We start from the raw sequence: 25,695 nt of genomic DNA on the forward strand, positions 1-25,695 counted from the left end.
CCTAAGGTTTCTTCTCCCTCCCTTCTTCCCTCCCTCCCTCCCTCCTTTGCTGTCCCTCGTGCTCTGTTTTGCAGCACGCTGCTCTGGCCTTCCCATCCAAAGGGCTTTCCAGCAGCCACAGCTGGAAACAAAAGCATGGACCAGTTTTGCTGAGGAATTCGGCATGCCGGCTGCAAGGAACTGGCAACACCAGCAAACACAGGCTGGACAAGGGGTCTCCAGCTGCTGCAGGTGGTAGTATTGCTGCAGACGAGGCTGTCCCCTCTGCATGCTCCTGCATGGATCAGGTCGGTGCCATGCAGCGATGGCCTTATTCTCCAATATGATCGGATGTTCATTAGGTGGTCGGGTGGGGGAAGCAGGGAAGCTAACATCGCTAATGTGAGATTTGGTCCAGGAATTTCCCCCTTCCCTTTCCCTCCAGCTGCCTGAGGGGTTCGGTGAGCAGGGACGCTCACTCCCGCAGGAGGAAAATTCCCCCTCATTGAGGTTAATGAACCCGCCTGGCGTGGTGGCGGCCGTGCCTGGCTGTGAGACAGGCTGCCGGTATTACGTGTTATGCTGCATGTATATCCATGAGCCGCAAGGCTCTGGCAAGAGGCACCGGCTGGAATTAACCTGCAGTAACCCCGCTGTGCAAGGGCAGCCTTTGCGGGGTGTGCCTGCCCGGGCTGCGCTGGAGTATGAAAGCCATTATAATCCGCTCATTCATGGCGCTTAAAGAGCCAGAGGAGTTTTTTCCTTGTTCTCCTAGAAGGGAGGATGGGTTGGAAACAGTAATGCACAGCGTAATCCATCCTGATGGGGCATCGTGTGCTTTACCGAGCCCAGCTCACAATGTCATCAGCACAACAAGTTTTAAAGTAACATTTTTATTATGAACAAATAAAATTTCAGATCAGCACAACCAGATACCTGTTTCCATATTAGTAGAAATTATTTCAAAAAGTTGTTTTTCTTTTCCAGTACACAAAACAGAGATACTACTATGCAGAAATCCCTATGCTGTGAAAAACCGTATCCTACTCACATTTCAACAGTGACAGAGCTTAGACAATGTGCAGATTCAACTTTCCAATCCTTCCCTGAACACCCAACACTTGGACATCTGCGCTTTACAATACCAGCGGGGCTGGGAATGGTTTTGGAAAACAAACCAGTCCATGCTTCTGCCAGCAGCGGTGTGCGTGTGGTATGCATGCCTCCCTCCTCTGTGCTCAGCCTCACTGCGCTGCTGGGAGGCAGGGTGTAACCCCCTGCGACAGATAGGGAAACTGAGGCATCGAGAGCTTTTAAGTGACTTTGTCCCAAGTCACGCAGTGAGTGGGCAGCTGAGCTGGGAACAAGTCCCAGGAGAACGGCTGCTCTAGCTACAAGGTCCCACTGCTGTCTTCTCTGCTTCCACCTCTTACAGACTCATTTAAGCTAAACATACAGACAACGCATCCAGGATACAAACATGCCACCAAAAATATATATATATATTTATAGGTGTATATATATATATATATCTCAAAGTTCTACTTAAAGTGTTGTATCTGTTTCTTAATCTAACAAAAATTCTAACTCAAATACATTCAAAATCACCTGCACCCACAGTTCAATGTAGGCAATTAAATAATCAAGAAACCCCTCGAATGTTCATAATTCAGCAAAAAGAAAAAAATTATGGCAAATAGCTGTCAATACTCCTATGTATATTAAAGAAAGATTTAAGGCACCCAGAGATATTTGCCAGTCTACTGTTAAACTGACTGCGCAAACACCAGGACTGTTTGGTTATACTCCTCAGCTTCCACCCTAATTCCAGATTATGGACCCAAATCAGTACTTGAAATTTCAAAGGAACCCTTGATATCAAACCCTGCTTCTCTGCTGAGAGGATGTGAAATACTGCAGCATGTCACAGCATGCTTCCCTACCGTGGGGTATGTCACACAACACCTTAAGGGCACCAGGAGCAAGGCAGTCATTCTCCTTACCTTCTCCCCTCCCCATACCCATTTCAAATTACTGGCAGAAGCAAATTCATCCTCTCTGGAGACTTCTATGAGTTCAGAGAGATGTAGGCTGTGGCCAAGCCAGCCTGCAATTACAGAGCTAACAGTGTTTTTCCTTTTTTAGAGGGCATTTTCTTCTTTTTCAGTGGTAAGATACAATATTAGCGACAACCCCCTTTGCTTCAGCCAGTCTCCAGGCAGTCACAAGCCCCAGAGCAGTGAGGATGCTATCTTCTAACACTGGGAACTGAAGGGCTCCCTGCTCTATTCCTCCCTGATGTACCCTTGGCTGAACACCACATAGCTGCTAATGTCTCAAAACCTTGACAGGTCCCATTGCTGAGCAACAACAAGGCCATGGTGGTAGCGGGGGGAGAAACTGAGAGGAGAAGGACTTCTTTTCTGAGTAACAAGCGTGCTTTTGTTAAGGAGAACATCATAGGCTGTCCTAGCTCCTGGTGAGCTTCACAGCAGCAAGAGAAAGCAAAGGTGCAGACTCGCTCCTGTGAAGCATGCCTGTGTGGTACGTGTCAGAGCTGAGGTGAGGAAGTTGGCATCTGCTCTGTCTCTGCCCTCCATGGCCTGCCTGAATAAGGGAGATGCTGCAAACCCCAGTCCAGTATCACCTCATTCCAGCCACCTCTTGTGCTTTCTGCCAGCTCCATTTGATGCATTTAAGCAACAAAACCAATACTATTACTACAACTAATAATAATAATAAAAATTAATAGTAATGGGGAGAGTTAAGGGGGAAAAAAGAAGCACATTCAGCCCAGTGATGGGCTTAGGGGCCACAAGCCCAGAACCTAACCCACTGCCTGAACTCAACCTGTGGTCTCTGCAACTCACAGGAAACAACACACACAAGGGTTTTTTCCCCAGCACTCTCCAGCTTCGTGCCCACATCATATCAGTGATATAACTGACCTTTCTGCAGCCACCCTCGCTGCCTGTCTCGCCAGTGAAAGAGTGAGGTGGTGAGATGGCCCGCTGAGGGGGCTGAGAGGCAAGATAAGGGACTTAGGGAGGAGCAGGGAATGGCAAATGACCCCAGTGGACCCTGGGCAGGAAAGCCTGGAGCTGGCAGACACTGGCAGCAGTGTCTCACCTTGGAGGTCCTGACTCCCTTGAGCCCCCGTGCCGCCTGGCCCCATGTTGGTGCTTCTCAAGCACTTGTTTTATCGACTGAGCGGAGCCCCTGATGATGGAGGGATGCTCTTGCAGATACTCTCCTCCCTATGCCTGCAGGTGCTCCCTTATGCTGTCCCTGCACTCAGCACAAGATGTGGATGTGCAGGGCAGATGTGGACATCAGGACATCTGCCTGCCACCCAGCGGGGACCCTGTTTCTCCAGCACATAAAGCAGCTTAACTCGGCCATGCAGCTTTGGTTTACATCCTTTTCCCCTTATCTGTTTTGGCAAAGTCCTATTTGCCAGCAAAATTCTCAGTGGTGGTGGTGAACAAAACTACCCCAGCCTGGTGCCATCCTATGGCACCAGTGGCACACCCCTCCAACTATCCCCCTCATCACTGTGGCTCTGCCTTCAGTCCCTGGTGGCACAGGGTACATCAGGCAGTGCAGGGAGAGAGGCTGTGATGCCAGGGGGAGGAGGTAATAAGGCCACCAAGGCTCCCCCTCCAGTGCCTGCTGTGGCCACCACACATCCTGGCCACTGATGGACCTGGCTGGAGCTCTGAGAGATTCTGGGGGCTCTCGCCTCCCCAGCCAGACAGGCTGTGCAGAGGGATGAGAGGGAGAACACTTTGCAAGAGACATCTCTTTCCAATGGCAAGAGAAGTGAATGGGGCTACTTTTCCCAGGGAGAGTTTAGCCATGCCACATCTGTCAGCAGCCCCTGAGAAAGGAGGAGGGACAGAGGAAAGAATTTTGGGGGGAAGGTGGTAGGGAGGGGGCCACTGACTATGGCTCAACTCTTCAGCTGGCTAGTACAGGCTTCCTTTAACTCCATAGTATATAGCCGGCTGCAGTGGGCCTCCCCCAGGCTGCTTCCAACCAGCTCCTATGCCAGGGAGAGACTAGGACGACATAAAGCAGTGGGAATTGGGGTAGAGGGGCTGGAGAGAAAGAACAGAAAGAAGAAGGAGAGGAGGGAAAGGGGTGGCCTTGTGTTATAAAAGGCAGAGTCCTAGATCTTAAGTGCATCATGTAAAATACAGCATGGAAGGGGGGTTAAAACTCATTATCGTAAGCAAACTGGTAGCATTATTCAGTAGTCAGTAAACAGAACATTAAATCTTTGTCCAGCGTGTTCAGAGGGGTCAGGAAGGGAGAAAGGGAGAAAAAAGGAGGAAGGAGAGGTGTGGATGTGTGTGTGAAGGGAGCAGGAACTCAGCCACTCTTGTGACTCCCATCTCCAGTCCGCATTTTCCGAGCCAGGATGACCTCCTTGGAGACCTTCTTGCGATCGCTGGCCAGCCCCAAGAGGCACATGAGGTCAATGAAGGCTGTGGTTAAGTTGAAGCGCCAGCCAAACTCACTAGTGGAGTAGTCATAGGGGAAGGTGTGGTGGTAGTTGTGGAAGCCTTCTCCTGCAAAACACGACGAGGGAGAGGATGTTGCAGAGCTCTAGATTGATGGCCCCTTTAACTTGGCCCAAAGCACCACATTCCTGAAGCAGGCTCTGGATTGAGTCCAGGCTCTTCTCAGCCCCTCTTGCCTCTGCAATCTACCCCACCTCATTCGGGTGTGCTCCAGCATGCCCAGGCTAGCCCACATGAGGCAGTGACAGTCACAGAGGACCTATGGTGCTTTACTGAAAAATGAATATGTGGCGAGGAACTGAGAAAGGCCCTGGCTCACTGATTGCACCAAAACACCAGGGGAATCGTAACAGGTTTTCCTCTGCCACCATGAGAAACCTAGTAGTGGTTCAGCTACCAGCTAGACCTGCAGCAAGTCCCCAGCAAGCAAGCCTAATAAATACTTCTGCAAAACTTGGCAGCCCTAATGTCAAATCCAAAGGACATTTCCAGATGGGAATAATGCAGACAGACTTCTATTAAGTGATCTACCCATCAGCAACCATCTGCTCCAGATGCACAACACTGTATTCAGTGCTCCCTCGCCCCTTCAGTGACATCGCCTGGACTCCTGCCCCTACTGTCCTGAGTCTCTGTAGTTCAAACCCCTCCCTGCTAAAAATCCAGGAGCAGATCCTTCAGAGGTGGAAATCAGTGCAGCCCCAGTGATATACAGTGATGCAAACCAACTTGGGATTTGGGCCTGGGCGAACAGATCAGGGCAAGTCCTGACCCTGGGGTATACTTTCCTAGGCCCCAAAATTTCAGAAAACACATGAGATGATCTGGCTTGTCTTATCCTCAAGTACCTCCAAAATCATCAGCTGCCCAGAGAACGTGTCCAAATGTGCATCTGCTGGTTTTCAAATTGACAAATCTAAGACAGATAAGCAGAGACTGCAACATGGGTTTTTTAGTCTGGTGAATGTGGCAGAGAGACCTTCAAGTAGGGTAGATAAAATATTGCTATGAGATAAGGAGGTGCTAAGTATAGCAGAGTCATTTCCAGCCTGGAAAGAAGTTGGTGGGAGCTGATAACCCCACTGCCCTTATGTACTCACTGGCCAGCCTGGGAAACACCCCCAGATGCAAAGGCTGAAGGGGAATGGTGCAGGGGAAAATAGGGACACCTGCTTTCATAGAACTTCACAGAAGCAGCTGCAGTCCCAAAGGGCAGTCCACACTCTACAGTATACCCACAGCAAAAGACATGGATGCTGAACATACCTAGAGCCCCCAGGCTGACCAGGGGGTTCTCCCGTGGGTTGATGTACTGATCATACGGCCGGTTGCCAAACATGTGGGCAGCACTGTTCACTAGCCAAGTGGCATTGAGCCCTAGGGCGTAGCGCAGGATGGCTGGAATGAAGAAGCTGATGGTGATGGATTCATCCCAGAAGTACCAGGGCACTAAGGTGGGCAACACGAAGCACAGCAACACCACCGAGGGCTTGTAGTATCTGGAAAGGAAGGGACCAGGAGGAAAGCGCTCAGTGGTGGCAGCAGGACAGCAAGGGCTGGTTCAGTCCTCCCTTTGGAGCATTTACACTCAGCTATACAGGGAAAATTGAGTGCAGAAATACCTCACTCCTAAGACCTGTACCTTTTGTCCTGGATGTGCAGAAGCCATGCCCGCAGACTCCCAAGTCTTATCACCAGTCAGGAAACTCAAAGTCAAGTCCTGTTCTCCCTGTCTCAATCTCACATGTGTACAAAGCAATATCCCAATCACCATGAGTCCAGACACCAGCTGCTGCTTTTGGCCTCCTCTGCCATCAAACAGATGAGCATGTGGGGTCTCTCACACTAAAGGCATGGGAGCAGAGAAAGCTGAACCACTCTGATCACCCATGAGAAAAATCACAGGCACAAAAAGGAGGGAAGCCATAAACTTTGCGTGATGTGTGTGGGATTGAACTAGGGACCTCCCGAGGGTGATTACTATATGGATTCGGTTCCCTATCCCTGCAGCCCTAGTGACAGGACCACCTCCTCTGGGGATCATCTCCACTATAGCCCCAGGGAATTAAGAGATACCCCAACCAAGAGGCACCAGCAAAGCAAGACTGTCATTCCCAGTTACTGCCTCTTTCATGTCCTCACTTTCAACCCCTCTTTCACCACACTGTTTCCAGAAGACTTGTGGGAGAGGGGCCAGAGTAATTTCCTGGAAGGCACACCACATCATCTCCAAAGATGGCCCGCAGGCACCTGCAGGTGGGCTGTGGGCCAGCCAAAGCAGCAGCTGGGCTGTGTGCGGGGAAGGCATGGAGGTGCTTTGTGGAGGGAAGCTCAGCCTGCTGCTGGCAAGATGCTAAAGGATAGGTGGGCAAGAAAGAGGTGTGGGATGGCTGGAGGCATCACTAGCTACTGAGTGCTTCCTGTAGGAGTGGCACAACTTATTTCTCACAGTTCATCCTGCTGCAAAGACTTGGGCAGACTGAAGACTCGTATTTCTCACAACGCCCTTAATCCCCCCATGCTCCATCAAAAGTGCTTGTGGGGTCCCTGCTCCATCCCACAATGGCTCTGTGCTGAGGCTGAACCCACCACTCACCTCCGCTGGAACATGACCACTTTGTCAGCCTTTATGTCACTCAGATCCAGCTTCTGGCCCTTCTCTATGACATCTGGGTGCTTGCGCACCAGCAGCCAGCCGATGTGGGAGAAGAAGAAGCCCCGCATGGCATTGTGTGGGTCCGCATCTGTCTCGGAGAACTTGTGATGGACACGGTGGTCCCGGACCCACTCATAGATGTCATTCTGCAAGGCAACAGGAGTGGAGACTAAGGGCCAGGGCGGGAGAAGTTTCCTTCAAATTGATAAAAGGGCCTAAAACATTTAGACACCCAAATCTCACTGACCTGAAAAAATCATAGGATCATAGAATAGTTAGGGTTGGAAAGGACCTTAAGATCATCTAGTTCCAACCCCCCTTCCATGGCCAGGGACACCTCACACTAAACCATATCACCCAAGGCCTCACCCAACCTGGTCTTGAACACTGCCAGGGATGGAGCATTCACAACCTCTCTGGGCAACCTATTCCAGTGCCTCACCACCCTAACAGGAAAGAATTTCCTCCTTATATCCAATCTAAACTTCTCTTGTTTAAGTTTTAACCCGTTACCCCTTGTATCAGTCATTTTAATCTTTCATTAGCATTTAGAGATTTTTGGCTTTTAAAACAAAGTTTGGGGATTCTTTGCTCAAACTCTTCAGCTTTCTCTGAAATCTGCTTCTTTTGTGGGCTGCCTTTTCATCTTTTCAGTTGGCTAACCTAGAGCTTTGGTTTGCACATCCTCTACAGCATCACAGGCTCTGACTGGTCAGCCTGTTCCTCCACCCCTGCCAGTGGCCAGTCAGTGCCTCCTCCCTCACACATTCTTGTTGGTCACTTGTCCCCAACCGTACACAGTGCCAGCTGGGATTGATCAACCTGCCCCTTGCCTTCACCCTGACATTTTCTGTGGGTCAGCCTGCCTTGCTTTTCCTGGGATTGCCAAATCAGACCTGTTAAACTTGGGGCAATGATTTTGTTATTTTTTTATTCAATTGGAAATCAAAACAGTCTTAAAATTAAGACCCCTCTTCAGAAATAAAATAAATACACCATTTCAATGACAGTTGTCAAAAACATCCCCCTTCAGCCCCGTAACCACTCTGTTGAGCTGGAAAATCAATAGTTTGGAAAATGTCAAAGCTTCCATCATTTGTATTACGAAATGATTGCTTTGGCCAGTTTTAAGAGGAGATATTAATGAGCCTATGTTCATTCCTTTATACCAAGATTTTGGTGAAACAGAGATCCAAGCCCACCTCTATTGCCTGTATTACACAAATGGCTCCTTAATCTACTAAGTACATAGGACTTTTCCTCAAAACACTTTGAAGGCAGAGAAGTGGCATAATCATCCCTACTTCTTGCCTGTAAAGACCAAGAGACTTATCTGCACAGGAAGCCTGTAGCAGAGAAACAACTCTTCAAGTCCCTCTCAAGTGCTGTAACTGTTCCTCGTTAACCTGAGATAACATTATTTACCTGCAGGCCATGCAATAAGCCAGTGATAGATATGGGCCAGGATTCAACTATCATTTGTTTCCAAATACTGGGAACAGCTGCCTTCCTTCCAGCCAAATCCTGAACACCTCAGAGTATCTGATCTATGCACTGCTGTTAGCTAGAGCATGGCCACTCAGCGTTCCCTCAGAAGAGGGTAGCTCAGCAGCCTTCCCTATCTAGTAAGAAGAAAAATACAACCAGTACCCATGTAGGAAATGTTTTACCTGTGCCCCAGGTTTCCCTTTCATATTCCAGACCCTGCACAGTGTCATGTAACATGAGAAAGCCCACCATTTTATCTTTCTATAGCTCTTACTTTGGGACCACCTCTTGTTGCGACCCTGTCTGAACATCACAGCTTTCCTGGCAAGCAAAACCTAGGAGAATGCCTCCTTCCTTGGGAATTACCAGCTACAGGCTATAACTAGAAGAGCTTCTGCTGTGCTGCAGCTGCCTGTCTTGCAGGTGGAAGAGGTGACTAGGTGCACATTTCCCAAATTCTCTGAAATCAAAAGCCTCAGATCCCTGAACAGCCAACAGGCATTTTCTGGAGGACCTCAGATAAGGTAATTTTCTCTGGCCTTAAGTTACTGGTCTGGTCTCAGAGCTGCTCCCACTAACAGGAAGGCGATAAATTGAAAATAAACCTCCTCTGGATCTCATTGAAAGTAACTGTTTAGAAAAAAAAATACACAGGGAACAGTCCTGAATTTTCAGTAAAACTTCAGATTAGTTCCTATTGAAGCTGAAATATTTGTCTGTCTCTCATCTTTGTCTACTCCATCCACTACAGCAATAGCTCAGCAAATTCTTTCTCCCTCTGCCCTGTAACCCTGTGAAAGAAAGATGGTCTTTGTACAGGACTAGCCAATGCAACCCATCCTGTTCTCTTGCTGAGTGCTGGACCAGATGCTGGAATCAGCACCTTGGTCATTCCTCATGAAAGACTGGTTTGGTACTAACAGAATGGGAAAGTCAGTGGTGTTTTAGAAAGTTTTTCAAGGCTAAGAAAAAACCCAGACTCCATCCCCAGCCTGTTTTCATTAATGTCAATGAAGTGATATCCTCTATGGTTACACAGTGGGGAGAAACAAGATAATGTCTCTAAAATACTTGGTCCACTTGGGCTTTACCCTTCCCCCATACCTCAGCCGGAGAATTACTGAGGGGCACAGCACTGATGCTTTTCTCTTCCCCTTTTTCTAGCAGAAAGTGATGCACCCTGCCACCCTCCTGACTACTTCCTACAGACAAGCAAGCCTGTATGAAGTCCCTTCAAGCACAGTTGGAGGACAGAGTGCCATTACAGCTGCCTCCCAGCAGCAAACCCAAGAGGCCACCAGGATTTTTCTGTGCTGTGCCAATCTGGGTTTTCACTCTGACTTCTGAAAGGCCATCTCTTTTACAGTCCCAGTTTGTTTGCTGTGTGGACTGTGAAGTACTCTCTGAGTGGTTAGGCAATATTCTGAGGTGTTTATCAGCTGCCCACAGTCACTTGGGCCACTCTGAATAAGCTCAACCCTTCTCTCCTTGAAAAATCACTGACCCGGGGTGACTTTCTGGGAGCCAGTGGTGTGACTTACAACAGGGTTATTCATAACTATCACCCTTCTGAACCAGAGACGCGTCCCCCTAACTGCATAATCTCAGTAAGTCCTTGGGTCTTTCTGCAACAGCAAATTCCACAGCCTGACTGCCTGGGCTGTGCAGATGTTTCCCCCCTTATCAGCCATGCAGCAAGAGGAGGGTGAGGTAACACTAGGAGAGCACTTAGCACATTCATGGGAACAGGAGCAAGCATAGGGAGACCACACCTGGAGGGAAGGGTACATTCCTGCTTTGAGAGCTTTCCTAGCCCTGGTGTTGGCCAACAGTCTTCTCCTCACCCAGTTCCTCTCAGAGTCAGCCTCTGATGGGACAAAGTGGAGACAATCTCTAGCACATATTAGATGGAAAAGACAGGTTGTTTCCTAACAAGAGGTAGTAGGAGGGAGGAATCTCTCCATCAGCTTGTGCCACGTATCTGAGACAGGGGTTCAGGGGAGCAAATCCTTCTGAGGAACAGAGGCATATGGAGGAGGTGCTTACCTGGAAGGCCATGGAGTTTACAATAGTCAGGAAGATCCGCAGGGGCAGCGTGGCTTTGTAGGACCGATGGCTCCAGAGGCGGTGAGATCCAGCTGTTATCCCAAGAGCACTCAGCAGGAAACACAGAAAAGCTGGAGAGGAAAAGAAAGTGGTGCAACAGTTAGAGCAAGTTAGCCTGCAGCAGAGTTTCAGGCAGAGCAACACAAAGGCAGGCCTTGCCCCAAAGCTATATAAGCAAGAGAGGAACCCATGGAGAGCAGAGATCAGGGCAATGAAAATCAATGTGAGAGTACACAAGCTACAACAGGCTTCATAAGCAACATGTAAAAAATCACTTCAGTTCTTGGACTCTGACAAGGGAGGAGGCTCTCCTCCACAAGACTTGTCACAAGGGTTGGTTCTTCAGCATAGTGCCATCTGTCATGATGTAGGATTATCAAGATTGTATAAAGTGACTGCTTCCGTATAGCCCTGTGGTAACAGCTCTGCAGTCCACCTCAGAACAGCTTCTCCCTTCCCTCCCACCCTGAATAATAACCTTTCTCACCACTCCTCACTAAATCTCATTTGCATTCTTTTCACCTCGCGGTGGTAGATGATCTTACAGTTCTTTGGGGGGATGGCTCAAGCCCAGGGGTAGGCTTCTCTTCTGCTCTCTTTCTAAGCAGAAGCTGGCTAGAAGATCTAACCTACCATCCCACTGAAGCCTGGGCTTCACCTTCAGCTACACCAGCCACTTAAAATCTGCCTAAAGGCTCCCATTCCAGGGTCTTTTTGCACCCCCCCTATCTGCTCAGCTCCAGCACCATGTATGTAAGGCCAACAATTCATTGTGAGAGTGGACACGGGCATTGCAAGTCATGCCCATTGCAGAAGCAGATGTGGCTGGGCTTCGAGGCTGCTCCATGTGTTCCTTCACCACACAGGTCAGAAGGTATGCCTTCTGACAGCTCGTAAAAAGCCACATCCCTTTCCCTCTGGATCATGTGTTTCTGTCTGCCCTGGGCTGTGTGTTCCCACATGTCCTTCTGAGACCTCTGGAATATAACCTGGGTCCCAGCATCCTGTCCTAGAGCTAAAATGGAGAAAAGACACTTACAAGGTCATAGTAGCATTGCACTAGGACACTGGGAATAAGAAGAAAATTGTATCTGAAAATTAACTCTTTCTCTAAGAAGCTTCTAGGTCAGGAAATCTGGCGGAATGATGGAGGGCATTCAACAGTTGTTTTGCCCTGCAAGCTCAGACACTGAGAGGGACATCTGTGCATAGGTCAGCTGATCCATCTTAAGTCTCCTGGGGTAAAGGATGCCTTCTTATCAGTCCCTTAGGGAAAAACTCTTCCCTTTGTGTAAAATTTGCAGATTTCAGCCAATTGGATCAATCATGAAAACAGCTCCTTATTCTTACACATAAACCCATGGAGAGGAATTGCTGGAATGCTTGACAATACTATTCAGTCCAGCCAAATGGCTCTAATCGAGCTTATCTTGAACCCAGAAAAATAGATACTCTGCCAGAAACTTGTCTGAAATCAGAGATCTGAGACATGCACAAGGCACTGTTACCCTGTTCTTTCATTCAAAATAATCCAGGCTTTATTTCTATCATCCTCTGCTCTCTCTTGGTCCTGTCACCTCCTTTTAATTCCAAACCTCATCTCTTATCTGCTAAAAGCCTGTCTCGGCTGATTTAACATCCTGTTCTGGCCCCATAAACTTCCATGAACCCTCCTCACTCCCATCCCACCGTGTAACAGTGATGTTCTCTCTCTGCTGGTCTGACTGTGATTTCCCTTCTTCATCTTCTCCTGTGGCTCTCTCACCTGCTGCCAAATGCAGCGCAGGCCTCAGACCAGCACACCTCTGCCTCGTGTCTCCCAGCACCTCTGTGGTCTGTTGGAGGGGCCAAGCAGTCACTGCTCATAGCTGATTTATAAGAACATGAAGAGGGGTGAAAATGCATGCAAATGAAGTGGGATCCGGCCTTTGCAATAAACAACAGAGCTGAGCAAAGCTCAAAAAGCTATCCAAGCCTGGAAGGGGTGAAGGCAGGGATGCTGGAGCAGGTCTCCCTTTTGTCTCCTCTTAATGACAGGAAAGTACTTATGCTGAACCCCTTGAAGCTCCATGATGTGGACTTGAAAGTTATGAACTAGCTCATGACCAGCTGTTTGTCTTAGATTTTAAATCCCATTTTAAACCAGTCACTATCCCCACAGGTTCATACAGAAAAGCAAACCTTGAAAAAACACTTAACATATGACTCCAATTTGCAGAACTTCTCTGGTCTAAGACACTACAATAACAACGAAACCCACTCCTGGATGTTTCAGGCACTTCCTACTAGCAGCAGAAGTGTGACTCACCACCATTCTCCCTCGATCATAAACAGCTATACCCTGCAAACCACATTTCATAGCACCTCTGGGCAACTTTATACCTACTGTGCACACCTCAGTAGCTGAGGTAGATTTCCAAGGGTGACAAGCAGTTTACAGCAGAGCTGAGAGTGGGAGCCAGGAGTCTGGATTTAAACTCCAACCTCTACAGACTCTATGAAAAACACCATACAGGGAGTCCAGGATAAACAACAGCAGCTTGCATTGGATGTGTGGTGCAGCTTGCTAGGGAAAGAGCCCAGATTTCCACTGTGGGGCAAGTAGGCATGTGTTAATGGTGCACTGGGGACAGAAATGAACTGTGCAATCTTTCATGGTCTTCAATAGCACAAGAACGTAAATGCCAGGTTGAGTGAATACAGGCCCTATCTATAGCCCTCAGTTCAGGCTTCCCTCTCTGGTGAATCCTCACACGCTGACTGGGAATTTTTTGGTGAAAGAGGCCTCCAGGAAGATGCCTCTGGCTGAGGACTGTGGTATTTAAGCTTTGCAGGTGGAAACTCATCTGTATCTCGTTTATACAGGTAATTTGCCTGTAGATATCCCCTTCAGGAGAAGATGATACCGGCAACAAAGACATATCAGCAAGCACAAGGAATAACAAAAGAGTCGTGGTGGGGACACCAACAGACCCAGAAACCAGTAAAACCAGTACTTGCTTTTGGGTAGCCTTACCTGAAAGCCTTTGTTAAAAATTTGGGAAAGTACCCCCTGCTTTTGGGTGCCCTGGCATAGAACAGTAATGTTCTTCATCCAAAGCCCATGAGCCTCAGCAGCTTGTTGACTTCTCTTGGAGCTGCATTGCAGGCCACTGCAATGGTCACAACTCTCCAGTTATAATCCTGTGCTGCCTTGCCTCTTGCCCATATGCAGCAGTTGCAGTTTATCTAAGAACCAGACACTTTCTGTGTGAAAGGAGCTGATTCTCAGTCTATGCTTATGTGGCATCCAGCCCCACAGAACCCTAAAGCCTACTTGAGGACTATTAGCTCCGTCAGCCATGCCTAAGAATTGTTGTGACAGTAAGTCTGGTGGAAAACAGATGAATACAGCTCCCTAATGATTCAGAGTGCTATTCCTGCAAACAGGTACAATAATGATCATTGCATAGCCAGGGAATCAGCATCTGTCACAGGGAAGAAGAAAAATTCGTTTAAGATCATCCAGTAAGAATGAAATTGGAAAGAGTAGAGAAGGTGAAATAAAGTAGCACAGATTCTCACAGCTGCCCTGTGATGCTGCTCCAAACTGAAGGACTTAGGGACTCCATCAGCTGAGGCTTCAAAGACATCTTCCACACCATGTTTTGAAGTATCCAAGATCCAAAAGATTGTCAACTCACCGGTGATGTTTCCAATGACACATTTAACTGGGATACAAAGAATTATGACCACTGGCAGAAATATGCACTCAGTGTTTCAAAAATTACACCCAAAATATTCCCGGTTCAGTCCTGTCTGTATGACTCACTATCCTTTACCTCTTTAGGGCCCAGATTCAGACCTCAAGCTATGAGGGGAAGTCAGGAATGCGCTAAAGGTATTGTCACCTACAGTTAACACCATGGATGTTTACATGAAGAGGTGTCCCTGCTCCAGCAGGTGTCCTTGGGCTTCTTGCTCAGTGCAAGGGAAAACCACAGCTTTAGATTGTTCCCTCCATGCCTCCTAGTCACTGCTACCCAGGTAAGTCCTGCTAATCTCAGAAGAAGGATACCAAGAGCAAGGAAACATGTGCAGGCAGCATAAGGGGAACAGTGTTTAGAGGAAGCAATAGGAGCTTCTGTTGCTAAAACCTAACTTCCCCTGCACGCTTGAGGAGAAGCACACCATCCGCTAGTTAAGCCTGGAGAGGACACTAAGTGGGGAGGTGTTGCCAACACAGTCTTGATGGAATGTAACAAAAACCTTCTGTAAATGATTTGCTGGACACATCCCGGGTGGTGAGATTTTTGGACTGTCAGATTTGCCTATATTATCCATCAAGATTGCCCTGGGACCAAAGAGGATGCAGCAACAAAAAATGGTATCAACTCAAGCTTCTGGCACCGCTGACACTGAAGGGGGATGAGGTGTTGTCATTCACACATGAGCACTATGTCAGGAGGAACTGTCACTGTTTTATAGACACTGTTGGCCAGGCCAACAGGGGTTAAGACAAATATTGTCAGTCTGCTGCACCAGAGGGCCAGGAAGACAATCTACAAATTGTGTTTCCAGGGAGGGTCAAAGCAGTTAGAGAAGAAACTGTCTATCCCCTTTGCATCCTGTCCTTCTAGACTCAGTCTCTGTGCTGTTTGGCAAATGATGTGAAACCTGCCTGTGATCCCTGAAAAGACTGAGCAAGATTTCGTCAAGTGCAGTGGAGAAAACAGTAAATAGAAAGGGAGCTGGATAAAAAGCCAGTGCTGGAAGGGCTTGGAGAGCTCTCATTATGGCAAGCTCTCACCTGATCAACAGCCCCAGCTTGTTCTGGGAAGCTCTGTACCAGAAAGAGATCAGGGGATACAATGCACACAGCAATGCTGAACAGCAAACAATGATGAAGGCAAGGCTGGAGAGCTTGAAAGACAAAGAGGAATTAGCACACAGTGAAATGAAAACAAAAGAGGACACAGTCACCAATATAACTGGTTTCAGAGGGACAGGAACATCAAGGAGACAGTGGCCTGGATGAAGAGGGTATAACCAGGGGACTGCTCCTTATAATATAATATAGAAGGCAGATAATCAGCTACCAGGCATCACAGCTGCCTGTAGCAGCACAGCAGAGAACATCTGGGGCCATATTAATTTTATGTTATATGTACATAGCATAAGGAAGAAATTATCTGAAAAACAAACAAAGAAACAAGCAAAAACCCCAGCAGCTCCAGAACTACCACTGAGAGAGCTGCTCTGCCCTAAGCCCAAGCTGTATTGCCGGGAGCAGTGTAAGTCTTTGCTGCTCTATCCTTGTATGTAAAATGGGAACCAACGTCTTCTCCTTGCTACCAGTGGGTGCTGGGGAAATAACAGCAAGTCGCTGCAATGACAGCCACAAATGCCTTGTATATGCTAAAGAAAAGTATGAACAGGGAAAAGGGCAGTGCATGAAGGAGCTGGAAGTCTTGCTGAGGTGCCAGACCTGTGGAGGATCAGTGTCTGAGCTCTCATCTGGAGGAGAATGGAGGAGCACTGGAGAGGAGAATGGACTGTTGGGGAAAGCTCTCTTTTGGCTGCATGGAAGATAGTTCTTTTCTAGAACAGGTGCCAGTGATGCATAACAGGGAGCTCTGTGGAGCTACTCCAGCTTTGGTAGGGCAGGGTGGATCTTCGGCCAGTCCAGAACAGTGCAGGTCCCCCGAATTCCATGTCCATCTACCATTCCCAGAGCATCTGTGACTCCAGAAGCCACCAAGGAGTCTTGTAGTGCATCACAGCGGCAGGAGAGCAACTGGCACTTCATAGAATCAGAATGGCTTGGGTGGGAAAGGACCTTAAACATCATCTAGTTCCAACCCCCCCTGGCATAGGCAGGGACACCTTCCACTAGACCAGGCTGCTCAAAGCCTCATCCAGCCTGGCACATCAGAGTTGACTGAAGGAGGAGAGCAGGAAGGACTGGCATCAGGTAAAAAGCAAGGCAGATTCCCACAAAATGCCATGGGATGCCATACAGACATCTTGAACAAGCACATAGTTGTAAAGACTGCCTCAGAGACCATTTTGGGGTGAGTGGGGTTTACCAGAATGCAAAGCAGCACTAACCTTCTGAATCAAGATACTCAAGACTACTTGAGTATCTCAGGAGAGCTCAGTGAGAAGGGCTGGATGGATTTGGAAATCATAGTGCATCTCAGCAGCTTGAAATGAAACCAGTAAACCAAACTCACCTTGCCCCAGTGCCCTGAAGGTTGACTGGGGTTGGAGGACCCAGGCTGTCAGCTCAGTGAGTGAGAGAAGACAGCAGCTCCTGCCTAGCCTCCAGCTGCGATCCCAGGCATGGGACTCACAGCAGGACTGAGAGCCCTGGAATGCTCCTCCAAGGTCATGCTGAGGCTGTATGCTCTGCCCAGTGCTACCACGCTGAGGAAAAGTGCAGCCTGTCAGGTTTTCACACAGGAAAGGCCCAGCAAAGTCTTCTTTCTTAATGTGCCCCCCAGAAAAAGGCCATGCTGGCTACACAGGGAACACATCAGTGCCTCTGCTTTTGCCTCTGACCAAGTCCAGGGGCCTCCAATGATGCTCATCCCCTCTGCCTGTGAGAGCCTGAGATGGTCCATGAGAAGAGTCAGTCTGGCTGTGCAATGGAGCCATCTCGTTCCCAGTCCCACTGTGATGCTTATTGCTCACAGCCATCGGGAGGACACACTGACAGTGTGACAGACCCTGTGGATTGCTCCAGGGCCTGTGCACAGCTGGCCTGACCAGGGTGCTGCTCCCAGCTGAGTACTCTGCAGGAGCACCACTGACAGCAAAAGCCATGCCAGCAGGTCTCAAATTAAACTGTCGCTATTCATTTCAGGATGTTCTGTTTCACAGGAAGGCAGGGGCTGGACACAAAGTCTCGACCTCCCCACTGGGAGCTGTTTGGCTTTGACTCCTCCAGAGGTCCACACAAAGGCTGGTGGAAAGTGAAGCTCCCCTGCAGCTTGGGACCCGCGCCCAGCTGCCTTTCAGACACTCAAAGAGGAGTTTTGGTTCCTGCCCAGGGCAAGGTCTCTGAGAAGGGAGAGCTTCGCCTAGCTACCTTCTGCTGGGTTGTGCTTTCCACTGGAATTCGCTGCCTGGAGAGCTGCTTATTTATATTTTGAAAGTTGTCAGGCTTAGTTCCGAGGTTATGGGGGCTAATCTGTGCTTTTGTAGGAATGACAAAAGACCTGAGCTTCACACTTAATTCTTGACTTTTATCTCCAGCACAACTGTATTTTGTCTCTCCTCATACACATGTGGAGGCTGTGTGGGATCTACCTTCCTTTGGTAAGGACAGGAATGGCTCTTATCTTTGGGCAGCAGCCTCATGCCAAATCATGCTCTGTACCTCACCTCCCCACTCACCCCTTAAAGTGCTGTTGCTAGCATCTTTCTTCCTAACTTTCTGGGACTGTCACAGTACTCCATCAAACATTTTCTGTGCTTCCTCCCACAAGTGGCTACTTCTAAGCCTAATGCCTGTGAATCAAGTTTGTTCTTTAAGCAGCCAAGCAGTCGCCCGCCAAATCCTCCCCTCTCATGCATGACCTTACTAGAAACATTATCAAGCCCTCCCACAAGCTGCTACAAAGCTGGCTGAGCAGCTTCTTCTAAGAGAACTCCACTTCCTCCTTTTTTCTCCCTGAGTCTGTGGGCCTGGAGGAGAAAACAAAATGCCACCCAACAGATTTGGGGTTTGCAGATGGCAATAAACAAATGGAGGAATGTGCTTACCCCATGCCAATGTCTGGATCTTTGCAGAAGGTATCAGTGTCAATGCGAATAGGCCCCCTAAATGGAGAAGGCTCATGAGGATGATATTCCTCCAGACGTATCGCATGGGAGGCTTGGGGCCCTCTTTCTCCCGGTAGGTCTCATCAAAGATATCATCTATCATGCCCCGGTCTCCTGCCAAGTCCTCATGATTGAGTACATTCTTCTCCATGACAGCATCCCCATTCTTGGTCACCCGGGAGGTGACAGTGCCGACAGTGGTGGTGCTGGAACCGGAGGAGAACTCCTTGGAGAGGCAGCAGTGGACATTTTCAAGAAAGAAAAGAAACAAAACAAGAAGTTTGCGGTTACCAATGCAGGGAATAGAAACACGAGCCTGTAGGCTTGGCAGTTCCAAAACTCGCAGCCTGCAGTTTACCTGGCAGGCTCCATTCTTTCAGCTTAGCCCTTGGCACCAGGAAGAGCCTACTCTACTCCCATGGAGTCATGGCCTGAAAGGGAGCCTGGTCTTTCCAGAGAGAGGAGGTGAATGGTGACCAGGGTACAGAAAGTAAAGAAAAGGACTTGAAAGCCAGTTTTTTTTTTTCCCCAGTGGCTTTGGTGAGATCATTTGCAGGCCTCACCTTCCAGGCTGGGATGTGGCAAGACCAACATGCTTGGAAATCAATGGATGGAAGCAGTCAATCGATGTACTTCCAGTTAGATCTACAGCTTCTATCCCACGCCTACTGCTAAGCCTCTTATCCCTGTCCCGCTTTCCACCCACAGGCAAACTGAGGCAAGGGAAGACAATCCTCTGAGCCAAGGCCACCAGCATGCAGAGAGGAAGTTTTAAGCAGCAAGTTGGCTCAGCCTGGCTCCTGGCTCTGACCGATAACTGTGACACCATTCCCTCCACACATGGTTGTTTGCCCTGGCGGAGGGACAGCCTGCCCAATCAGGCATGCATGACAAAAGGAGCAGGCAGGACTGACCCTAATGAGACATGTCACTGAACCCTGAATCACGGATTTCCATCATGACAGCCGCGTGCTTACTGGTGCTCACAGCCCTTTGTCAGGCCTGAGCCCAAGCGTTGGATGGAGCTCAACCCCAGGTGTACCAAGCATGTGGGATGCAAGCGGTGGGAGGGCATGCTGTCCCCATCCTATGACCTACCAGGAACCTGCAAAGGACACATCCCTCTGGCCTGCACTGCTGCCTCCATGTGCAAAGGGGCACTAAAGGTCAGACAGCAGGAATGTGAGAGCTGAGGCCACAGGAGAGAGCCTGGCCAAGCAGGAAAGCTCCTTTCCCAATAGAAACATCTCCTGAACTAACAGTAGATTGCCATGTAGGCATCCAGGAGTCACAAGAGACCACCGACCTGCCATGGCCTAGTTACTTGAGGGAGGCATTAAAATCAGGCCAGGCAGCTTACGTGGCCACCCCAACTCCTCCCTTTCCCAAGGGTAGAAACTAGAAGGCTACAGACATACCTTCCTACAGGGAGGAGCTAGCAAAGCTGACAGATTCCCCAGGCTTGGGAAGTAAAATGATCTCTACAGAGGGAGATCTCTTAAGTTTTTCCTTCTGGAATCAAAGGCTAGAAAGGAAAAAACCTGGACACAAAGTATCCTGCTGCTTTCACTGAACCCAGGCAGCTGTTGAGCTTGGGCCCGGCAACTCTGCATCCAGGCTACAGGCTGTCTCTGCCTGCTTTCCTACTTAATGTTTTGAGGATATGATACTCTGAGTTGGTGGAGAATTTAGAGGCAACACACCCCCCAAGCCCCCACCAAAAGAGCCATGAGAAATTGCTTCTAATCCAGAGATTAGGCAAGGAAAAGTCCTGTCCATTCCAAAGTGTCAGATATTCTCATCTGTCATTTTGGAAGGAAGGCACTATTTTCTTCCTTGGCTGGAAGACAATCTACCAAAAAGACCTAAGACTTGTCTATGCAGGAAAAATTCCCAACAGAGATCTGGTGGTATAATTAGACGGGTAACACTCCCCATATGGACATGCTGCTTCCAGAGTAAGAATGTGGGGTTGGAGTTGCATTTTTGTCCTCCGCGATAGCTTATGTCACTGTCAAAGTTACATAGGGGCAGTAGGAGGAGGAGGGAGAGTGCAAAGAAAACAGCAGAGAGGGAAAAAAAGGCTTCTTCCAGAGTCATAGTAGCCACATGAGGAATTTTACCAGCACACCCATGCTGCTGGAATACACTGAACTGGTGTAAACTGGTGAACTGGTCATTTCTCACATATACACTACTCTTAAATCAAATAGGCTATAAACACAGCTCCACCGTTACAGACTTGGTGGGGGAGAGAATGGGGGGAAGAGGGAGAGTGGGCAGCTATTTAGCTGGAGACCAATGAAGTGAGGGGGTAATGAAAGAGGATTTTGACCCCTTTATGGCCATGGTGGCTTCTGTATCTCCTACCAAGGAAAATGGAATGGGGATTGATCTGGGGTCTAGGGCTGAGAGGGGGAGGAAGCCAGCTAAATCATTCTCATGAGCTCTCCCTGATTTCTGAGTGACTTCACAGCTCTCATCTGCAGAGCAGATGTGTTCCCCCACCTCCACCACCCCTCCCCAGCACTGAACACACCATAGGTGATCCTGGCACCTAGCCATCTTATACAACCAACTGCAGCTCAAAGGCTCTGACACTGGGCTCAGTCCAGGGGCCCCGGGGCACTGAATCTCTGGTCCAGTATATTTGAATATGCCCAACGTGACCCAGGGACAGGATTCTTTACAGCCTCCAGGATATGCCCCAAAATACATGCCAAGACTGTGAAACTTGGGCTGAGCACACTGCCTTTGGCATCCATTTTAGGTGGGAAGAGGAGTAAAATTATTCATATCACAGCATCCCTGAAAGGTCAGGCCACCTGCGCAAAAGGGCCGGGAGAGATCCCGCATGCTGGCAACAGGCAAGAGAGCAAGGTTGTGATTTACCTCCACTCTTCGGGATAGAAGGGGGAAAGATGAGAAGGCGAGCACAGGAATACCAGGAATCAAGCCCCTGCCTCCCCTTGGGCAAAGAGTGGCTGCCAGGAGGGGCAAAAATAAGAACTCTGAAGATCAAACAGCTCTGTGTATCTTCCTGGTGCTGGCTTGTTATTCAGACCTTCTTAAGCCAAAAATGGGCAGTCTCCCTATTGTATGTTTGGTTGGCTCAGGCAATGAAGACACAGTCATTCATTTCATCTGGGCAGCTGCCTGCTTTCACCTTGCGCCTGTCCTAAGAACGCTCCCTGCTGCAACATTTGGCTTGAAAACGCTGCAAGTTAAAGCCCTTTCGTATAAAAAACTAAAATAAAATAAAATTAAAAAGATGCATCCCGGAGTATGAGTGTTACCGAAACCCCTAGTACCTCTTGGCACAAAAGGCTTTCCTGAACAGCCCCTGCCAGCACGCTTAGATGGATGTTTTCAGGATAAACCTGTATTTTATGCGCAGTCTCTCCGAGGGCACAGGCTCCGGGGAGCTAATCCCAGAGGCGGGTATCCCCACTTCATTCACGTCTCCCCATGAGGCTCGGGTGATGTCTTCAGCTAGCACCGAATGACTTCACCTCATGACTGAGAAGCGGCACGGAGGGGACACACGCACATACATATGTGTGCATACGTGTGAGCGCACGCAACACGCGGGGATGGCCAGACCTTTTTTCCCCCAAGACAGCAGCAGCGCAGCGCTGCCGGAGCCTGCGGAAATGGAGGAAGCAGCGAGGGGAAGACAAAGCCCCCGGTCCCGCCGGCAGCCCCCCGCTTACCTCCTCCTGCAGCAAGTGAGCAGGCATGCGGCCGTTCTGTCCCTGCTCCTCAGCGGCGGTACGCGGGCGCGCAGGTCCCCGACGGCGGCGACGGGAGGAGGCTGCTTGTTGTCGGCCCCTCGCCCGGCGAGCTGTGCGGCTCGGGGAGGCGGGCGCGGAGGTATTTAAGCGGGGCTGCTCGCTTGGCGGCTGGTGGGGTTGGACTCTCCTCGCCCCGGCCTCCCGCTGACCCTCTGCCCGAGGCTGGGATGAGCAGGGTCAGCGCGGCGGGCGGCGAGCGGGCCCGGGAGGGGAGGGAGGGGCGGGCCGGGAGGCGGGAGGAAGGATGCTGAGGAAGAGGAGGATGGCGCGGGCCAGGCTCTCTCATGATGCCTGCTGCTTTTTTTTTTTTTTTATGTTGCTTTTTTTTTCCCTTTTTTTTTCTCCCTCTCTCCAGCCGATTGGCTGCGGGAAATTTGGTGCCACCTCAGCCTGCCCTCGCCATTGGCTGCCCGCAATCTGCTGTTCGCTCCCCGCGGCGCGCACCCTGCGCGCACCCTGTGCGCACGGCTGCGTGCACGTCCCAGGGAGCGCCGCTGGGAGGGCGGCTGCCGGCACCCCGCAGTCTCCGATACCGCCTTGGGGGCTGCCCCTAAGGAAGTCGGAGGCGCCCGAGGGGTGAGGGGTGTCGGGGGGCGGTGGAGGAGCACCGTGCCCCTTCCCAGCCGGCTACGGAGCGCAGAAGGGGCTTTGGCATCACACGTCTGCTTTGTATAGGCAGTCTGCTTGGTTAACATTTTATATATATACGTATATGTATGTGTGTATATATATATACACACATGTATATATAAATCATACAGAACTGCAAAGAAAAGCACACCCACAGCTGTATCTGGATAAGCACGTGTATCTGTGTAGGTGTTTATCTCAACATGGAAAATGCTGGCTGTAACCTTCTGAAAAGAATCCTGGCTGTTTTCCCCCAGAAAAAAGTGCCTTTTGGCAGAGGGCGGAAGGAAAAAGGAGCAGCTCAGTTTGCTATCAGCTGTTTTCCTAATGCCAGCAATGGAAAAATCTAAGCTCTATCCCAAGGAGACCTTCACCATTAACAGTGAAAGAGGGCCCTCACAAATAAGACCTTGTGGGTGGCAGAGACTGGAGCAGTTATCCCAGCCTCACCATGGTGCATTTAGCATCAAGTGTCCTAGTGCCATCACCTGAACCAGGACCTGTTTCAGGTCCTTCCCCCACTTACAGTGTGTCCTGCATTCAATCTCTCTCCCCTGCTGACATGAGTCATGATGGGAGTGGAATAGGAATGTCAAAAGCCATTTTAAACTGTGCTCATATCCCTTCACACATATCCTGTCTGGACAGCTATCCTGCAGCGGTGGAGCTGACCGCACGAGATGCAGATGGACAACCAAGATCTTGCAGAGTCTGTCCCTGGGCTGATCCTACTCAGACACAGCAGGTCTGATTCAGTGGCAGCTGTCAAAAGTGAACTGCATTGTAATCACTGGGAGGGAAAAGTGACAATGAAAAATAACAGTAGCCCAGTTGTTCTCCAGATTTAGAGGTGTCCATCAAAGGGGGGAAAATACGTCTCTCCTTTTTCATTTCACTGTGATGGTTGAAGAGGTCTGAGAGGAGTCTGTGTTTACGTTTTACATTAGGAACTTGAGTCTTGCCTACCTCCTGAGACACAGTACTGAAACAGACGGCCCACATCAGAAGATGTTCCTGTATGGTGAAAGCTGACCTGAGTCAGTGAGGGACTTTTAACTGTCCCTTTTTAAGAGTTTCCATCAAATGTTTGGTTAACACTACTGAGGGCTACTGAACACTGGGGAGAAACAGTGCTTTAAATAAAGATTCTACTTACTTTCTATGACTGGATGGCAGTGAGGCTTCTGGGATTCAAGGTTTGCAGTTTTGGAGGTACTCATACCCACCAGAGACATTTCCTTTTCCACCAGCTTCTTTCCTCAGACATGGAGCATGGCTAAAAGGGAACATACAGGGCAGCTAAACTTTGTCATCCTCTGAAATTAACACCATGTCAGGCTGCTTCCACACAACAGGAGTAAGTTTTCTGAATATTCCCCTGCCAAGTTACCCTGGGAGATGACCATCAGATTTTTTTCTTGCACAGAGGGAGAGATGGATCTTGACCATTGTTGGGACTTCACTCAGCTGGCAGGTTTCGAGTCTTACATGCTATGGACAGCCCCGAGGAAGGCCATTCACAGCACATCCAGCTTCTCCAGTTGGCATATTGATTACTTTTGAAACAGGTTAAGTTCCTGCATGTGACTGTGAGGTTCAGGCATTGACATCTTGATGAGGTGCATGGCACAGCTTTCCCAATGTTCCGATTGCAGCAGCTCCAGCCTTGCCTGTCAAAAGGCTTTTGACTGTTTGTGGGCTGGAGGCTTGGCTGTGCTACACCAGCCAGGCTCCCTCCCACAGCAAGTTGCTGGCTGGGGCAATGCTAGCACCCCTGGACCCCACCACCGGTCCCTGAAGGCTCCTGCCTCAGCTCTGCTGCTCAAGGCTTGGGGCTAAAGGGTGATCCCCGGGCAGCCCAGGTGGGAAACCAGAAAAAAGACACAGCAATACAGCTCCAGCTGGGCTTTTCATGCTCTAGTTTCTGTCTTTCCAGACAGGCTTGTCCCTCCTTCCAGGGAGAGCTGCCCAGCTGAACCTTCAGCAGAAGTACATCACTGGTGGAGGTCACCAGCACCGCTCGTCAAAGATTCGGCTTCAGCAACCGTCCTCAGGAAACTGATTCAATTCTGCATCTGGTGACTCCTGCCTGAGGTCGCAGTCTTTCATAAACGAGCTGATGCAATGCCAGGGCTGTATCACAGGACAACGATGAGCAAAGCCATGCCACCAGCAGCACAGGGCATGAATTCAGCACAGGTTTCTTTAGAAATGCATGGTGTAATGTAAGGCTGTTTCCACCTTCTTGAGAACTCCTCCCAACAGGACTGATAACCCAGATGAGGCACTGTGCTAGTGAAAAGCTCTTGCAGAGTACTTTTTGTCAGAGGGTCTCACTGTTTTTTATCAAGACTGGGGGAAAGAGAGGCATAAACCTGCAGTGGGCTTTATCACAAGACACTATCTATGAGCAGAGCCCATGTGAGAAAGAACTGCTGCATTCCTCTCCTGGGGTGCATTAGCAAGCCTGGTTCTGCTACCACAGTGCCAGGGTGCAGATAAAAGCTAAGGATGTTTCACAAAACTGTTTTCCTTCCTACTCTTCCCTCAAAACAAAAACAGAAAAGAAGTGTTGCTTTTCCATCTAGCAGTAGGTTTTGCAAGGAGATTTCATCTGGTGTCGACATCATGGAAATTTTAGTGCATCTCCTCAGTTACCGCCTCCAATAATGTTGAAAAAATCACACACAAAAAAGCTGACGGCAAG

The 25,695-nt window shown here is 49.3% G+C and overlaps 1 protein-coding gene across 1 annotated transcript; it reads right to left on the bottom strand.

Moving 5' to 3' along the window:
* Positions 1 to 856: 856 nt before the first annotated feature.
* Positions 857 to 22,549, bottom strand: SCD (stearoyl-CoA desaturase). Its single transcript, XM_062606843.1, has 6 exons — positions 22,278 to 22,549; positions 18,505 to 18,790; positions 10,696 to 10,826; positions 7,102 to 7,307; positions 5,772 to 6,004; positions 857 to 4,553 (listed from the first exon to the last, which is right to left on the bottom strand). Exons 1-6 carry the CDS (start codon positions 22,302 to 22,304, stop codon positions 4,354 to 4,356), a joined length of 1,083 nt encoding a protein of 360 aa, XP_062462827.1. The 5' UTR covers positions 22,305 to 22,549; the 3' UTR covers positions 857 to 4,353.
* Between the last annotated feature and the right edge of the window lie 3,146 nt (positions 22,550 to 25,695).

The sequence above is a fragment of the Pezoporus occidentalis genome, unplaced genomic scaffold (assembly GCF_034315485.1).
Source record: "Pezoporus occidentalis ecotype Australia unplaced genomic scaffold, CSIRO_AGI_Poc_V1 ctg98, whole genome shotgun sequence".
Classification (NCBI taxonomy): Eukaryota; Metazoa; Chordata; class Aves; order Psittaciformes; family Psittacidae; genus Pezoporus; species Pezoporus occidentalis.